The sequence below is a fragment of the Panthera tigris genome, chromosome C1 (genome assembly GCF_018350195.1).
Source record: "Panthera tigris isolate Pti1 chromosome C1, P.tigris_Pti1_mat1.1, whole genome shotgun sequence".
NCBI lineage: Eukaryota > Metazoa > Chordata > Mammalia > Carnivora > Felidae > Panthera > Panthera tigris.
In genome coordinates, this window is record NC_056667.1 from 180,738,309 (window position 1) to 180,752,139 (window position 13,831).

At 36.3% G+C, this 13,831-nt stretch overlaps 1 protein-coding gene across 3 annotated transcripts in view; it reads right to left on the minus strand.

Annotated features, from left to right (window-relative positions):
- The window catches only part of DNAH7 (dynein axonemal heavy chain 7), a 264,436-nt gene that overhangs the window by 207,385 nt on the left and 43,220 nt on the right, over nucleotides 1–13,831 (minus strand). For all 3 annotated transcript variants that reach the window (XM_042994954.1, XM_042994955.1, XM_042994953.1), the window contains 3 exons: nucleotides 11,874–11,993; nucleotides 4,126–4,309; nucleotides 3,344–3,523 (listed from right to left, as the gene is read on the minus strand). In XM_042994954.1, the coding sequence (XP_042850888.1) occupies nucleotides 3,344–3,523; nucleotides 4,126–4,309; nucleotides 11,874–11,993 (484 nt within the window). The remainder of the gene's footprint in view (nucleotides 1–3,343; nucleotides 3,524–4,125; nucleotides 4,310–11,873; nucleotides 11,994–13,831) is intronic.

Genomic DNA, 13,831 nt, shown 5'->3' on the forward strand with positions numbered 1-13,831 from the left:
AAGCCTCGTCTCCTCTTTTCAAATAGGAGGGCAAGTAAATGTGCCTGCATGGTTTATTACCTTGAATCAAGTTACATTTAAAAATATACATGCTCTACCTCTCATTCAGAAGAAGAGATTTTTAACTGTAACCAACAAAAACTATGATCTTTAGGGGATATTCTACAGCATTCACTTGATAACATCAAAGGATTCCTTAGAAAACTGGGTAATTTATTCGGGTATCTGGAGTGCATTTGCCCACTATGCCCCCTAGTGGGATTTTAGGAAATTCTATTGTTTAGAACTAGATGCTTCTTGAGAACTTTAGTGAAAAAATTGTATTTAAAAAATTTTCAAACTATTTATTTTAGTGGGGGAGGGGGGGGGCAGAGAGAGAGGGAGAGACAGAATCCCAAGGAGGCTCCGTGCTGTCAGCGAGGAGCCTGATGCAGGGCTTGATCTCACAAACCATGAGATCATGACCCAAGCCAAAACCAAGAGTCAGACGCTTAACTGACTGAGCCACCCAGGTGCCCCCAAAAAAGTGTATTTTATTTTCACTTCAGTTTCTATCAAAGATTGTGATAAGAACAGTTCTTATGAAAGTTCTTCCATGAGTGCCACTTCTGCAGTTGTTGTCAAAGGTCATTGAAACCAAGTTCAACGATCTTACTTGAAGTACCACCTATATTGCTTGTTTCCAAACCTAACTGATCACTAGAAAAATATCCCTAGATGATTCTGGCAAACTATTTCTAAGAACCAACTATCACGTTGAATCCACGTCTCTAGGGCAAGAGGTGGTGATGATGGATTTGTATTTTTAAAATGTCACCAGGTGATGGTGACACGTAGGATTTCAGAACACTACCTCATGTACAATGTCCCATTTAAGACCTCCCGCTCAAATTCTGATACCAGGAAAAATACCTGAGCAGTCTAAATTAACTGTTTAATCCTAGTGAAAACGTGTCCAATTTTCCTCTTCACTTTAGAAACCAGGAAACTTAGAGCTTTATTTTATTTTAAAGTTTGTTTACTTATTTTGAGAGAGACAGAGAGAGAATCCCAAGCAGGCTCTGCACTGTCAGTACAAAGCCCAACTCAGGGATCCAACTCATGAACCATGAGATCATGACCTGAGCCCAAACCAAGAGTGGGCTGCTTAACCGACTATACCACCTAGGTGCCCCTGGAGCCATATTTTATAACCATTAAATCATAGCAACTGTATTCACTCAAATAATGGTAATCCTTTTCTCCACTTTGAGCACATCTAGTACAGTAAAACCTTGGATTGCGAGTGACTTGTTCTGTGAGCGTTCTGCAAGATGAGTGAACATTTCTAGTAAATGTTAACTTGGTAAATGAGCGATGTCTTGCAATACAAGTAGTACATGATCCTGAATGTCACATGATCACAAATGAGTCAATGGTTCTTGAAATTCACTTTGATATACAAGTGCTTTGGATTACAAGCATGTTTCTGGAATGAATTATGCTCGCAAATCAATGTTTTACTGTTATTCTTATTTACTTGTTATATTTGTTTCATAAGCTCCCTCAAAAGTCATTCTTGAAAAAAGGTAGTGTATGACCAGAGAAGGAGGCAGTAGACTGAAATTAAACAAAAGACAAAGTAAACTACGTTTCTCGAGAGACTTCTATTTTTGGCAAAATGAGGAATAAATAACCTGAAAATAACTGTCTAGTTCAAAACATAGAAGTATATTGGAAAAATTGCCAAATTTAGCTTTTACAATACATAGGTAAGGAAGCTAAGGAAGCAATAATAGGGCAAGTCTAGGGGCCAAACGGCAGAGAACACGTGAATTGAGAGGCAATTGTGTGTAGAAGTGAGCAACTGCCCTGGAGATTGCTGATCGCTGGTGGCCTAAGCTTTGCTTTCATGAGTCTCCAGCAAAGTGGGCTTATGTGCAGGGGAGGAGAATGGAGTGAGAAAACAGCTGTCAGGAAACAGAGCCTCAAGCCTGAGCGAGAAGGGAAGTCATAACTGATACACCAGTGGGAAGCCAAGAACACTGAAATGTGACACAAAATTTCAGAATGCTGAAAGGTGATGGGACCTTTCAATAAGGGGGCAAAATTAAGGAAAATATCCTGGTTAGACCTTGTTTTTCAGTGGAGAAGAAAAGGATGGCCATCGTAAGAATTTATGACCACCAGCCTATTCTCAGATTTGGGTAAGCATTCACACGGCCAGTGTTTTCCATGAAATTCTCAGCAAGAATTTTGTTAAAAATCATCCTTGGTAAGGGGCGCCTGGGTTGGCTCAGTCAGTTGAGTGACCGACTTCGGCTCAGGTCTTGATCTCACAGCTCGTGAGTTCAAGCCTTGCATGGGGCTTTGTGCTGACAGCTCAGAGCCTGGAGCCTGCTTTGGATTCTGTGTCTCCCTCTCTTTGTCCCTCTGCTGCTCGCACACTGTCTCTCTCAAAAATAAACATTAAAAAAAAACAAACAAAGGTCCTTGGTCTGCAGAGGCCTCCAGAGTAAAATATGCAAACTCTAAAGGAACCAATTTAAATTAAGGCCTCAAGGATTTCCCTGCATGAAGTTCTTACATTTATAAGCCCATAATAAGGTAGAAAGAGAAGAATGTGAACAGGGAAGGGCAGTGGGGAGCAGGGAGAGCTAAAATGTATCACTAATATTCCATTTCTCTAGTTAGATTGTAAGTAGATAGGGGTTAACTTTACTACCACTTAAAACTACACAATAGTCTCTTGGACTCCTGTATACATGAAATATTTGTAAACTATTTTAAAACTAAAACAAGAAAGCTACTGGTTGGAGTTACAAAGCTTGAAAACCTTTCCAATTAAGGAATTAGACACGCTCATTTCATATACTAGATTGCAGTAACTACTTTTGAAATGTCATAGTTCAGCATAGCTTTGCTAAATAAATGGCCAAAGAGAGAAGGGAAGTAGAATCTATGATTTGGAAGTACAGAGACATTACTACTTTTGGGAAAAGATATATGAGGAGAGTCTCATCGACTGGGGGACAGTTTTACAGAGCTAGCAAAGTGTAATGGAGGTCTATGGCATGGCCTGTGTGCTACAGCCAATACTCACTGACTGCTTTAAACCTGGTCACAACTTAAAACTTTCCCTTAAGAAAATTCTCAGTCTAGTGGAAGACTAGGAAGAAACTAGGAATACTGTAAGAGCAGCTAATGGGAAAATTTTTTTTTTTTTAATTAAAATTTTCTGATAAGTCAATGTTACTAGGCCATTTATATTATGCAAAGCAGAGGATATGTGTCCACAGCTTTTAGAGGTTGAAGTGAATATCATCATGCAAATTCAAACAATCATAATATCCTTGTTACTTACCCATTTGGAATACAATTTGGTCTCAACTCTTGGCACAAAACTGACAGCCTTAATCATGATATCATACACATTTAGAAGGATGTCTATATAGTCACTGAACTCAGGTTCAAACTTAATGGTGTCATTTTCAAGAATCAGCCTCATGATGAAACCTGGATGTTCAAAAGCTCTAACAGAATCCTGCAAAAAATATTGATAAGTGTATGTGAATATTGACATGAATTGAGAGAGACTCAAGAGTGCACTGGTCCCAATTAGAACACATGGGAACTCACCCTTCCTCTTATGCCCTAGACAATTAAGCCAATAAGGAGCTCTACTAAAAAGGTCAAGAGCAATTTCCAGCTAGACTTGTTGGTATCTAGTATTCACTGGGCCTACAGATCAATTATAGTGTCAAAGTTCCAGAAAAAGGAGGATATGCATAGCAGTGGGGCTCTAGAATCACATAAGAAAGAGTCCAAGAGAACATTTCAATTCTTAGGCCCAGCTCACATTCTAACAGGACCTTCTTCCAGAAAGAAAAGAGTTCCTTGCAGAAATCTCCAGCCATCATGACCCAAATTTCCCAATAATGAGAATTTTCACTTCTCTTCACTAATCCGCAGCAATGTGATGAGAATCATATATCCTGAATATTCAGGTTGACGCTAACTTTTTTACAACAGGTAAGTGGTCTAAAGATTTACTTCCTCATCTTCTACTGGTAGATTTTTTTTTTATCTTTTCCCTTTTGAAAAGAAATTAGGAGATGAATACTGGTGTAACTACACCATACTTACTGGTGGTCGTGCAATTAGGTCTGTGAAATCCTGCATGGAGACCAAAGTGAGTTCCTGAAGCTGTAAAGTCATAAGTGTAGCAGCGCAGTTGAAAAAAGATTCCAATTTGGCATTGCTGTCACCAGTTGGCAATTGCTTTTTTTTATTACCTTGGTAATAAATATTCTGCACTTCTGGAAACCACCTTGAAAGCACAAAAGACTTTTAGAAGTTAATACTTTCAGTGAATTACTCCTTTTACATTAAGCATTAACAGTAACTTCTGGACATCCAAAGGTCTTCACAGAGAGCTGTATTGCTCACTGACATTATCCACCCTCTGAAATGTAAGCAGTAGCATCTTTCACTTTTGCTAGGAAAAGAAATGTTCATCATAGCCGATAGAAAATGACTCAACAATGTGATGCTGTAAGAAAAAACTGGAAGTCTAACTCCTGAAACCATGATTCCTATACTACTGAAATAAAAACTATTGGATATTACAAAATACTCCTTACCAGTCTCTAAAATGTTCCTCAGGGAACGAATTTGTTAAACGTAAATGTAAATATCTGATTAGACCAAGAGAGTTATTTGGTTCAACCAAATAGGTTGAATTTTTTCCTATGCTTTTTCACAATGACTTGAAAACAAGACAAACCAATAAAATCAAGTGTATATGTTCTTATTCCCTTCAACGTGAAATCCTGAAAGAATGACTGATTTAAAACAGTTTCAAATGTGTATGTATCTTTGTAATAAAAGGCTAACAGTAAATTTATAAACAAAAATTCAAGTTTCCAATTTATAAAACCACTAACACTACAAAATTAAGGAATGTTAATATTTCTTTCATAAGAGATAATGGATTTTTTAAAAGTAGAGTGCACATATTTTTAGGAGTTGCCTGAATGCTCCAAGAGAGATCTAAATATTAAATATATGTATTCATTCCTTTAACAAATACGTGTTTAGCATCTATTGTGCATTAGGAACAGTGTCACAAGAGATATAAAAAGATATGACATCATCCTTTCTCTTATAATAATGAAGGCAATGTGTCATAGCAGAAAGACAGTCTTGAAGTCAAAGGATTAAAATATAATTTTCCATGTAAGTAACAGAGAAGGGTTTTATAATGAAGATGGCATTTCACTGAAGGATGGAAATGAAATGAGGAAGATTGTGAGAAAACGACCTGAAGTAGAAGTAGGATAATAAGAAAAAAATAGGTGGATAAGTGGGGCTAATATATGTGAATCATTTCATTGTCTGTAATAGAGATAATATAAAGATTTCTTCCTAGAATAGGAAGAAATAAGTGGGAGAAAGTCTGTAAGGACTTTTGCACAACCTGAGAACTAAACACAAGAAGTTGCCACAGCCTCATGCTCCAAAATAAAGCCATGGTAGATAATTCTCCGGTAAGTTGTCATTGTTTAAGCAATAAATAAAGAGGACAAGAGGCAAATACCAAGTAGTGAAGGGCAAAGCTAGATTAAGAAAGGAGACTGAGAAACTTCCAGTAGTTCAGACAAGAGATGGAATAAGTTTGGGGCTATATCACTGGATAAAGCGTTTGTCTTTTTTTTTTTTTTTTAAAGAAAATCTTGGGGCGCCTGGGTGGCTCAGTCGGTTAAGCGTCCGACTTCAGCTCAGGTCATGATCTCAAGGTCTGTGAGTTCGAGCCCCGCGTCGGGCTCTGTGCTGACAGCTCAGAGCCTGGAGTCTGCTTTGGGTTCTGTCTCCCTCTCTCTCTTACCCTCCCCCATTCATATTCTGTCTCTCTCTGTCTCAAAAATAAATTTAAAAAAATAAAAGTTTAAAAAAAAAAAAAAAGAAAATCTAAAAATTTTTCAGCCATTGTCCCAAAGGCTCCCTATTATGTATAAAACATTTGGTACAAAATTGTTACTCAGTCTTCAAAGCACTTATGGGCTAATGGAGGAAAAGACAAACACATAAATACATATTATAAAAGGAAGGAATTCTAACAGAATAAAGTATCAGAGGTATTCAGATGGGAGAGATAATTTTTCAAGAGGTAACCATAGAGATTTCACAGAAGAAATGTCATTTGGACTGCATATTGAAGGACAGAAGAGAAACTTCTCCAGTAATAAGAAGTAGCATAAATAGTGTGAATCACAATATTTTGGTGATGGCATTCAAGAAGCTTTTGTTCTGTTTAATTTCCTTAACCTCTGATTCAATTTGATATAATTACGTGTGCAAAGACGGCAATGCTAAGAGGGAGGCAACTAAACAACTTTCAAATTTTCCTAGAATCCCCATCCTACATATAAAAAAAATACGTAACTATTTTAAAAATCAATAATTGGGGGTGCCCGGGTGGCTCAGTCAGTTAAGCTTCTGACTTTGGCTCAGGTCACGATCTCACGATATGTGGGTTTGAGCTCCGCATCGGGCTCTGTGCTGACAGCTCCGAGCCTGGAGCCCGCTTCAGATTCTGTGTGTCCCTCTCTGTCTCTCAAAAATAATAAATAAACATAAAAATAAAAATCAATAATTGGCTAAAAAGGAGAACAAAGAGCCTTTACCCATTGAATACTTAACAGTGGTAAGATACAGTTACAGACTAGTCTTAGAAGTTATATCCTGTTTAACATGACAGTTTCTCCAGGCATGGCCCAAGGTGAAAGTCTTTTCAGAACTGAGAATGCAAGAGATAGGTTAGGTCCAGGTTGCAAAAGACCTTAAAAAAGGTTAAGAAATGTTGACTTATTTGGTCAATGAAAGGTAAGCAATGAATTAGGGGTTAAGATTCATGTGCCAGTAGTTTGTAGGCTACCTGGGAGATTAAAAGAGCCTGCCCCGAGTAGTTGCAATGGGAATAAAGGGAAAGGCGTACACACAGAAGAGGCTTCTGAGAGAAGATAAAAAAATAGTTGGTTGTCCTAAGTCTCAAAGAATACAAAAGGATTGAAATCATACAAATTCTAAATCAGTAACAGAAGGACACTCTGGAAATTTACAGATACATGGAAATTAAACAACATAGTCCTAAAGAATCAGCCAATCAAAAAGGAAATCACAAGGGAAATATGAAAATAATTTGAGATGAATGAAAATGAAAACTTTACCAAAAATCACAGAATGAAAAAAAAGCAATGGCCAGAGGGAAATTTATAGTGGTCAACACCTACATTAAAAAATAAAAAAAGATCTTGGAGGGGCGCCTGGGTGGCTCAGCAGTTGAGTGTCTGACTTTTGCTTGGGTCATGATCTCATGGTTCATGGGTTCAAGCCCTGCATTGGGCTCCAGACTGATGGTGTGGAGCCAGCTTGCGATATTCATTCTCTCTCTCTCTCTCTCTCTCTCTCTCTCTCTCTCTCTCTCTCTCTCTCCCCCCCCCCCCTCCCTCCCTCTCTTCCGCCCCTCCTGCACTCACGTTTTCTCTCTTTCTCAAAAAAAATAAATAAATAACTTTAGGGGGTGCCTGGGTGGCTCAGTCAATTGAGCATCCGACTTCAGCTCAGGTCATGATCTCGCGGTTTGTAAGTTTAAGCCCCTCATGGGGCTCTGTGCTGACAGCTCGGGGCCTGGAGCCTGCTTCAGATTCTCTGTCTCCCTCTCTGCCCCTCCCCTGCTCATGCTCTGTCTCTCTCTGTCCCTCAAAAATAAATAAATAACTGTTGAAAAAAAATTGTTTTAATTAAAAAAGGTCTTAACTCAATACCCTAAAATTCCACTCAAAACTGGAAAAAGAAGAGGAAACTAAACTCAAATCAAGGAGAAAAGAAGAAATAAAGATTTAAGTGGAAAAAATAGAGAATTAAAAAAATAGAGACTCAAAACAGACTCAAAAGTTGGCTTTTTAAAAGATCAGCAAAATTGACAAAACTATAGCTAAACTGACCAAAATTAAAAGAAAGAAAGAAAGAAAGAAAGACAGACTCAAATTGTTAAAATTAGGAGTGAAAAAGAGAACATTAATATTCACCTTATAGATATTTTTAAAAACTACAAATGGATTTAATGAACAATTATATGCCAACAAATTAATCTAGCAAATTCCTAGAAAGATACAAACTGCGAAACTAACTCAAAAAGAAATAGAAAACATGAATAGAGCTGTAACAAGAGGCTGAGCTAAAAACCAGAAAATTTTCTAAAAAAATAAAAAGACCAGGACCCAGGAAAAGATGGCTTCACTAGTAGGTTCTATAGAACATTTAAAGAAGAATTAACAACAATTCTTACCAACTCTGCCTAGAGAGAGTGGGGGGAGAGAGAGAGAGAAATGCTTCCTCATTCTATGAGGCCAGTATTATACCAAAACCAGACAAAGATATCACAAGAAAAAACTAAAGACCAGTATTCCTTTTGAATATACACAGAAAAATCCTCAACAAAGTACTCGCAAATGGAATCCAGTAGCACATAAAAAGAATTATACTCCACGGCTAAGTGGGACTTATTTCAGGAATGAAAGATTATTTCAATATATTAAAATGAATATATTAATAAAGTAGAAAAACCCATTACGATCTCAGGTGCAGAAAAAACATTTGGTAAAATCTGCCCTATTGCATGATAAAAACAATCAAGAAACGAAAAATGAAAGGGAAATTCCTCAACCTGATAAAGGAAAACTATATAGCTAACTAAATGCTGCAAGACCTGTACTGCAGATTCTAACCAAAGCAATTTGGCAAGGAGAAGAAAAAAATCAAATGCTTCTGAGAAATGAAGAAGTAGAACTATCTCTATTTCCAGATAGCACAACCTTACATAGAGAAAGATATAAAGGTTCCACACAAAAAAACTATTTGTGCTAATAAGCAAGTTTAGCAAGGTTGCAAGACACAAGATCAATATATAAAAAAATTAATAGGCTTTATCAAAATGAAAAATATTCGTACCTCAAAGGACTTCTCAGGAAAGTGAAAGGATCCGCCACATAAAGAGACAAAAATTTGCAAATCATGTAACCAATGAAGATTCAGTAACAAGAATATATAAAGAGCTCTTACAATTCAGCAATAAAAAGATCATTCAATACAAAGAGAGCAATGATTTGAATAGACATTTATCCAAACAAGATATGTGTGTGTATATATATATATATATAAATATATATATATATATATATACAATAAGCATATGAAAAAATGTTCAACATAGTCATCAGAGAAATGCAAATCAAAACCACAATAATAACTTTACATCTATTAGGATGACTATAATCAGAAAGATGGGCAATAACAAGTGTCAATAAAGATGTGGAGAATTGGAACCCTCATACATTGTTGGTAGGAACATAAATCTGACCCTTTAGGAAGCACTGTGGCAGTTCCTCAAAAAGTTAAACATAGAGTTATTATACAGCCCAGCAATTCTACTCCTAGGTATATACCCAAGAGAACTGAAAACACGTTCGTAGCATTATTCCTAATAGGCAAAAAGTAGCAACAACACAAATGTATGTGTACTGATGAATGGATAAACAAAATGTGTTAGATCCATATGATGAAATATTATTTAGCCACGAGGAGGAATAAAGTATTGATATATGCTATAACATGGATGAACCTTGAAAACATTATGCTTAGTGTAAGAAGCCAAACACAAATGGCTACATATTATATCATTCCACTTACATGAAACATTCAGAATGGAGATAGAAAGTCTATTGGTGATGGCCAGGGCAAATGCAGGAGTGATTGATAACAGATAAAGGGTTTCTTTTGGGGGTATGGAATTAGTGGTGATTATTGCAAAAACTTGTGAATATATTATAAACCACTAATATGTACACATGAAAGTGGTAAGTTTTAGGGTAAGTGAATTATATCTCAGCTTAAGAAAAAACACAGCCATACACTGCTTATGGCTGGGGGCAGGCTGGAGGTGGTGAAGATGTTGATGATAACCAAGAGACAGAAAAAGTCATAAAGTTTTCAACTTGGCCTAGGAATGGTCCAGAACAGGTAGAGTCTCAGATCTGGAAGAAAGAATAAGCCCTGTTATGGAGATGCTGAGATTCTGATGCTGATATAGAGCATGGAGATACAGAGTACAGAATTAGTAACAAGGGCCTAGAACTCCAAAAGCATAAGATCTTCAGACAGATGAAACAGATGAAATCATGACATTGTCAAGAATATAAAGAAGACAAGAGCAAACTTAGGGGTTTGCACTTGAGGGGCCTCTATTCTTAGGGATAGTAAAATTAAGTACAGCTGGGGGAAAAACAGATTAAAAAAAGAAACAGTTGGGGCGCCTGGGTGGCTCAGCCGGTTGAGCATCTGGCTTCAGCTCAGGTCATGATCTCACAGTTTGTGAGTTCGAGCCCCGCGTCAGGCTCTGTGCTGATGGCTCAGAGCCTGGAGCCTGTTTCGAATTCTGTGTCTCCTTCTCTCTCTGCTCCTCCCTCACTCATGTTCTGTCTCTCTCTTTCAAAAATAAATAAAAACATTAAAAAAATTCAAAAAAAAAAAAAGAAACAGTGGCACATGGACCTAGAAAAATGGGTTTCCAGAAGGCAAGGGTGATAAACCATAGCAACTACTGCATAACAGCAAAGGATGAGTATGCAAAGAAAGGTCTGGGTTTCGGGTAGAGGTCCTAATTAATCATTTACCAATTGTTTCTTCACTGTGGTGAGGTGATGTTCTGCCTTTTAGCCATGATAAACACATTCTGGCTCACTATTTAAAGTATGGTCAGAGTGTTGTCTGAGAGTCAATCAGGAAGCATCAAGAGATACAGCTCATCAATCTACAACTCTCAGCACAAGTTTTCAATAAAGGTCTGTACTCTGCTCTGTACTTTGACACCCAATTTACCAAAATTTACAGTAGTAATATATTCCTGAGGTATAACTCTGAAGTTATAGATCAAGAAAATGTACTTGTATTCTGTCTTAAGAGGTCATTTTATTCTCTGTAATGATAGGGTTTCATTCTACATCTCTCCTCTTTGAATGTTAACTAAATACTAATATTAAATAAAAGTCTAGAGTTCTTTCAAATAATGCCAAAGATTTGATTATAACATATTGGAGAAGAAAAAAAGATAAAGGAAAGGTTCAGTCTTCAACTATCAGGATATATTTCTAAATAACTTTTGGAAATCATGAAGCCATGCTGGAGTTTCACGGCCTCTGTTATCTGCAATTTGACCTAATTTTAATGTTCTATTTGTAACAACCTAATAACCCACGAGAGAAACAGTTTTCCTGTATTGTTTCACAGCATATCGTCTGGCACCTAGATCAATAATTTTCATATCTGGCTATTCCATTTTGAAGGGTCAAACCAAAAAGATGTTGAATTAATCATTTGAGAGGTCTAACCTCTCAATGTCATTGTAAACTCATTTAAAGAATATATTTTCTCCACCTAATCATGCTTTAAACTCTTCTGCATCCCCAATCCAAAAGCAAAATCAAAGAGGTACAGTGCCTTATACATATTAATAGATGTCATAAATATCTAGCAAATGGGTTAGTTGATGATCATTCCTCCCATTACATTCAACCCCACTCTCAGAGCATTAAGTAGAAACCAGACATTGGGGGAAGAAAGCACTATAATCATTTTAGTTTCTGCATCATCTGTGCTGTGTAGGACATCTTCTGGATGGACATTACAGACCAAGGCACTTAAAGACATTATATTTAATTCTTGAACAGGAATAATTAAAAATGTTTTAATGGGATTTTCTAAATGCATTTAAAATATAGTTCCCCACCAATCACATTTTTAAACTTGTTTTCTTCCATGAAACTTCAAAACTTTACATTTTAAGTAGAGTCTCTTTGGCAGATTCCATGTGTTTCATGACAATGGTCTGAAATACTGATAGCTCTAATGCATCCTGGCGATTATGAAATTCTTCTGTATCAACTAAACGTAATTTTCTGCAAGAGATAAAAATGAACAATAATTAAGGCAGGAGGTTTTTTTTGCATTTAATATTTTTGTTAACTGATCTTTTCCAAAATAGGATATTCCTAGGCTCATTAAGGTTTGTGTTTAATAAAATATTTAAAAACCTGAGATTTTAAAACGTAATTTTAATTTTAAAATAATTAATGTAATTAAATTCAATAGGAACACACGATCATGAAATGTCACTGTGAAATAGAAGAGAGTTGACATGTTTTTATTTTTGGTTTCAAACTGGAACAATTAAAAAACAGGAAAAGAGGTGAAGCTCAAAGCTTACAAAGCTCCTAAAACAAAAATTGCACCCACTCTGAAAAGAAAGCAACCTTAGATTTTAGGGTGTCATGGTGTGGTAGAGTTCTCACAAGTAAGACCTACTGTATCAAAATATTTTGATCCTGTCCGATTTTTTTTTTTTTTTTTTTTTTTTAAGAAAACACAGTGCTTACTCTAGTCAACAATTCTCCATACAACTCCTTTTCTGACTACAGTGCTATGGATCTTTGTTATACATGATTTATACCTTTAAGATTTTCTGTTGGGAAAACTGGACAGCCACATGCAAAAGAATGAAACTGAATCCGTATCTTACACCATACACAAGAATTAACTCAAAATGGATTAAAGACTTAAATGTAAGACCTGAAACCATAAAATTCCTAGAAGAAAACATAGGTGGTAAGCTCCTTGACATCAGCGCTGGCAATGATTTTTTTTGGATCTGATGCCAAAAGCAAAGGCAACAAAAGCAAAAAAATAAACATGTGAGACTACATTAAATAAAAAAGCTTCTGCACAGCAAAAGTAAGTCATTAACAAAATGAAAAGGCAACCCACTGAATGGGAGAAAATATTTGCAAATTAAATACTGATAGGGGTTAATGTAAAGAATTTATAAAGAACACATACAACCCAATAGAAAAAAAATCTGATTAACAAATGGGCAGATATTTGAATAGACATTTTTCCAAAGAAGATATACAAATGGCCAAAACGTACATGAAAAGATGATCACTAATCATCAGGGAAATACAAATCAAAACCACAATGATACATCATCTCAAACCTGTTAGAATAACTATTACAAAAAAGATAAGTAACAACTTTTGGTGAGAATGTAAAGAGAGAATTCTTGCGTACTCCTGTTGGAAATCTAAATTTGTGCAGCCACTAAGGAAAACAATATGGAGGTTCCTCAAAAAACAAAAAATAGAACTACCATGTTATTATCTAGCAATTACATTTCTCGGTATTTATCCCAAGAAAACAAAAACACTAATTCAAAAAGATTTATGCACCCCCTTGTTCATTGTGTTATTTATAATAGCCAAAACATGGAAACAACCTAAATGTCCATTGCAAGATAAAGAAAATGTGGTATACACACACAACGGAACATTATTCAACCATAAAACAGAATGAAATCTTGCCACTTGAGACATCATGGGTGGACCCTGAAGGCATGCTAAGTGAAATAAGTCACACATAGAAAGACAAATACCTTTATGATCTCATGTATATGAAATCTAAAACAACAACAAAAACAAGGCTCATGGATATGGTTGGTGGTTGCCTGAGGCAGAGGCTGGAGGGCAGGCAAAATGAGCGTTGGGGGTCAAAAGGTACAAATTCCCAGTTATAAAATAAGTAAGTCATGGGAAGTAACATATGGCATGGTGACTAGGGATAATAATACTGCACTGCATATTTGAAAGTAGCTATGAGAGTGGATCTTGAAAGTTATCAACAAGAAAAAATTTTTTATGTACGAGGGTAGATGTTAACCAAACTGTTGTGGTGACCATTTTGC